This window comes from Piliocolobus tephrosceles, chromosome 1 (genome assembly GCF_002776525.5).
Source record: "Piliocolobus tephrosceles isolate RC106 chromosome 1, ASM277652v3, whole genome shotgun sequence".
NCBI lineage: Eukaryota > Metazoa > Chordata > Mammalia > Primates > Cercopithecidae > Piliocolobus > Piliocolobus tephrosceles.
In genome coordinates, this window is record NC_045434.1 from 80,346,804 (window position 1) to 80,351,437 (window position 4,634).

The following is a 4,634-nucleotide window of genomic DNA, read 5'->3' on the forward strand; positions in this document are numbered from 1 at the left end:
CAAATTCTTTTTCTCTACCAGATCCAGTGCTTTTCCCATTAGCCAAGGGTGCCTCAACAAGGAACAAGAATCCCACAAAATTCGAGGAAAAGGGGGAAAAATGTGATTTCAACATGGTGTTCACTGATGCTATTTCAGAAATGGGCATGCAGCATTCATATTTTGACAAAAGCAGTAATTACCATATTAGAAAATAGAGTCGTCTTCTTCCTTTTCTAAAAAATCTTTAAAAGTTAACATTAAAGCATACTTTGGGCTTGCTAATTTAAAATGGCAAATGGATGGTGTCGCGTATTAATGTGCGTCCACAGCCGCTCTATTTGACCACGTTGCGGAGGTACACACGTGCAGGACGGGGATTCTGCAGCTGAGGGTATCTCCCTGAAACTTTACCTCAGCCCTTCTCCCCACCCCTTTTATTCTGAGGGTGACGCCTTCACCCGGGCTCTCTTAAAATCCTGCTGTTCGTGTGCAAATGTGAGTTCAAATTTCTCCCTGAAACACTGGTGGGGGGACACTATGCACCCTCATCTTTAAATGTCATCCTGATTTCCTACATATTCCCTCCTCCAACCTGCAACCCCTTTCTCCCCCACCCGACCACCACCACCCCCATCCCCAGCCTCCTGTCCTTCCCATTCCAGGTGCTCCGGGTGCTAGCAAAGCTGGGGTGGGCGGCGCCAGGCAAGGGCTGAAGACTGCGGGGACCCAGCTGCCAGGCGCATTGTGAAGTGGCGGGAGCGTCACAGGCGACCCCGACTTCGGGACCGGGGGGCGGGGCGGGTGTCTGCAGCGTCCTCTGGAGGTCTCAGACCCCTTGCGCAGACTCTGCGCGTGCCCTGAGGGAGGGATGGCAAGCTTCAGCCACTTCTCCCAGCCGCCCTACCGGGACCTCTGGGAACTCCCGCGGCCCGGCGGAGAGCGAGAGTCCACGCAGCGGCTGGGCGGGCAGAGGTCCGGAGCCGACTCACCCGCGTGCTCCCGGGCCGAGACTACGGGTGCGGAGAGCGAAGCTGGGGCGTGCTGGCTGCACCCGCACTGTTCGTTCAAGCCGCGGCCTCGCAGGCGCGCGTGCTCAGACTCACCGCGGGGCAGCCGAAGCCTGAGCGATGTGGCCCGCAGGCCCCTGGATCGCTCCAGGAAGCACGGGCTCCGCAGCAGGCGCCTGGAAGATGCCTGGGGAGAGACAGGAACCAAGCCCCGCCCGGCTTGGCAGCCGCAGACCCAGCTGCCACCCCAGCGGCCGCAGCCATGCCCGCATTACCCACTGGCCCAGGGAGACTCGCCCCCGCCTTACTCCAGAGGAGCTGGCACTCCCCTGAGTGGCACATTCAGGGTAGAAAAGGCACAGGGTGGAGACCAGTGGGCAGTGCCGCTCAGCAGACATCTAGGTCGCTGGTCCCCTTCCTCAGTTCCCTCGGAGCGGTCTTCTGTGCCCTCCCAAAAGTTCAGGAGGCACTCAGCCTGCGTGTGCGCCCAAAAGAGAGACAGCAGCGACCAGGTTGAATCATTAGCCAGCCGGAACTCTCAGCCCTCGGCCTCCAGCAAAGAGATGCGGAGCCCCCACACCCAGGTCCTGAAGAGCAAGCTGGAAGAGGCAGTGGTGTCCTCCCAGGACCAGCAGATTGTGGCCCTCGTGTTGACCCGTCTCAAGAAGGCCCAGAGGATGCGGGAGCTGCAGCAGCAGGCGGCTGAGGCCTGGGAGGAGTTGAAGCGCTCGGATCAGAAGGTCCAGATGACCCTGGAGCGGGAACGCCGGCTGCTGCTGCAGCAGAGCCAGGAGCAGTGGCAGGAGAAGGAGCAGCGCAAGACCCTCCAAAGCCCTGAGCAGCGCTGCCGGCGGCGGGACAGCCAGAGGAAGAACGTGCCCATGGGGGAAAGCCGGTGGAAGGAGCAAACAGAGGACCAGGAAAGCCCGCGCCAGGAGAAGCTGGAGAAGGCGCGCGCCCAGGCAGAGCACCGAAAGCAGTGCCAGGTGCGGCGCCTGCGGGAGCAGGAGAAGATGCTACGGAACCTCCGGGAGCAACACACCCTGCAGCTACAGAGGAGGCTGGTGGAGGCCTGTCGCAAGAGGCATCTGCATGCCGTGGAGGGACAGAAGAAGGTCCAGGACACCAACCTGAGCTCTCTCATCAATTACCAGGCCCGGAAGGTCCTCATGGACTGCCAGGCCAAGGCTGAGGAGCTCCTTAGGCAGCTGTCCCTGGAACAAAGTTTCCAGCGGTCCCAAGAGATACACCAGGGCCTGATGAAGGAGCGGCACCGCGAGCTGAGGGAGAAGGCCCAGAAGGAGGAAGAGCAGTTGCAGCAGGCCAGGTGGCGTGCAGGGGAGTCAGAGGAGCAGAGGAAGATGCGCAAAATGATTATGGTGGAGCTGGCAGATGAGAAGATCCGACAGGCCAGGAATCACGTGCACAAGACCACTAGGGACAAGGTGCAGCACCTCCGGGAGCTCAACCACCTGAGGGAGAAAAACCACCACATCCTGAAACTGAAAGCCGAGAAGGAGGAAAAGTTCCACATTGAGGGCATCAAGGAGGCCATTAAGAAAAAGGAGCAGAGGGCGCGGCACATTACCCAAGGGAAAGACCCAAACTTCCAGGAGTTCCAGAAGCTCCCTCAGGCCTCCAGGAGAGAGGAGAGAGCGCCTCCCAACAGCTCCCTTGATCAGATAGTACTAGAGGCCCAGCTCCCTGCCTGTCAGCAGAACAGGGATTACTGAGAACCAAGGGCGCCTGACTTACAGCGCCAGCCAGAAGGAGATGTGGCAATGTGATTCCTTTTGTAATCTGATTATAATTGAACATTGATTTTTAAAAAGCATATAAAATAGCTGCAATTTCCTCTCATGAACTGGTTTATTGATTCACTTGGATAGTTTAGAGGGTCGGGGAGAGAATTTTGGGAATTTCTATGAAAATGACTTGGCTTTGTGAATTTCGATTTGAATACAAAATATTCATTTAGCTCTCAAGTAATCTGAGAAACACACAACAGGCACATTTTAGAGACACCAGAAAAAAATCTATAGTTAGGGATACAGTTCTGTGACATGTCTTAAGTCTTTTCCTGTCCCAGAACTTATGAAAGGGTGAAGTATAAAGTATCCATCATAAGAAATCTCCAAGACAAAAAGAAATTTTAAAAAGGGTGAAGTGGGAGGATTCCTGTGAACGAGTAGATTTGGGAACCCTGCATACGATATCCTCTCTTGGGAGTTCATAATGCACTTTAAAATTTTAAAGATATGCAGTAAAGAAACTTAATGTTTAATGTCCCTCACCCCTTTTTTTTCCTCAGATAATTTTATGGAATTGATGTTTTGTGAAACATTTTTGAAAATGGCACTCTATAGTTCTTATCTGATTATGAACTTCTTTGGCCTTCCCTCCCTGTATTGATAGGAAGTATTTATAATTCCATCAGCACTATTTCTTGACTGTTCCACCACAGCCACACCATCTGATATAGTTTGGCTGTGCCCCCACCCAAATCTCATCTTGAGCTATATAGCTCCCATAATTCCCACGTGTTGTAGGAGAGGCCTTGGGAGATAATTGAATCATGGGGGTGGGGGTTTCCCCCATACTGTTCTGATGGTAGTGAATAAGTCTAAAGAGATCTGATTGTTTCAATAGGGGAAACCCTTTTCACTTGATTCTCATTCTCTCTTGTCTTTCACCTTCCACCATGATTGTAAGGCCTCCCTAGCCACATGGAATGAGTCCATTAAATCTCTTTTTCTGTATAAATTACCCACTCTTGGGTATGTGTTTATCAGCAGCGTGAAAACAGACTAATACATCTTCTAAGAGCTCATTGGAATCTATTTGGTCTGCTTCTTTTTTTGGTCAGTCCTATCCAGTCTTACAGAATAAAATGCTACTGGAATCTTTCTCTTCTCCTCTATCTTTCCTCTGTCTCTTTTGAAGGAGGTAGGGGATGTCATTCTGTCTACCCACATTGTGTCTAATTAACCTAACCAGGCCCTGAGTCAATGACTAAGCATGACTCAGTAATATGACATTTTAAAAATAAGGAGCCAAAAGTTAAATAGAAATTAACCCATCATATCTCAGAGTCTTTATTGAACTCTCTAAATGTTTTCTTTAAAAAGCCCCTAGTGTCACATTTGTATTAGAGAGAGAGAAATAGAATAAGCTCCATTGGGAGATTTATATCTTATTAGTAATTTTAAAACAACATTAAAGGTAACCTGACAAAGGATTTTGTGCAAAGGTCAGTTTGAGGTCCACTTTCTTGGCTCTTATCATGGAAACCAGGCCCTCTTCCCCATTCCATTTTCTTTCCTTGCCCTAGATCACTTCTGCCTGGTATCCCCAAAGAAGGCCTACGGTAGGACCCTTATTCTTCTCCTCAAAAATGTTCAGGGACAGCTGCCTTGCTCAAAATGGAAGGGCTCATATATCTTCCCTAGTTTCCAACCTTATTCTCTTACCCTTGCCCAAGTTAATCCTCTGTTCAAGCCAAATGCCATGTGCAACCCAAGTATTCAAGAGTAATGCTTAAGACATTTCAGACAGACTTTGTTATGAATCCCAGCTCTTCCTCTTGATACAGTTGTGTGAAGCTGGAGAAGTTACTTTTTGAGCCTGTTTTCTTGTTTGTAAAAT

At 50.8% G+C, this 4,634-nt stretch overlaps 1 protein-coding gene across 1 annotated transcript; it reads left to right on the forward strand.

Moving 5' to 3' along the window:
- Positions 1-753: 753 nt before the first annotated feature.
- CCDC185 (coiled-coil domain containing 185) lies at positions 754-2,844 on the forward strand. The gene has a single exon (XM_023203536.1). It carries the CDS (start codon positions 851-853, stop codon positions 2,720-2,722), a length of 1,872 nt encoding a protein of 623 aa, XP_023059304.1. The 5' UTR covers positions 754-850; the 3' UTR covers positions 2,723-2,844.
- Positions 2,845-4,634: the final 1,790 nt, after the last annotated feature.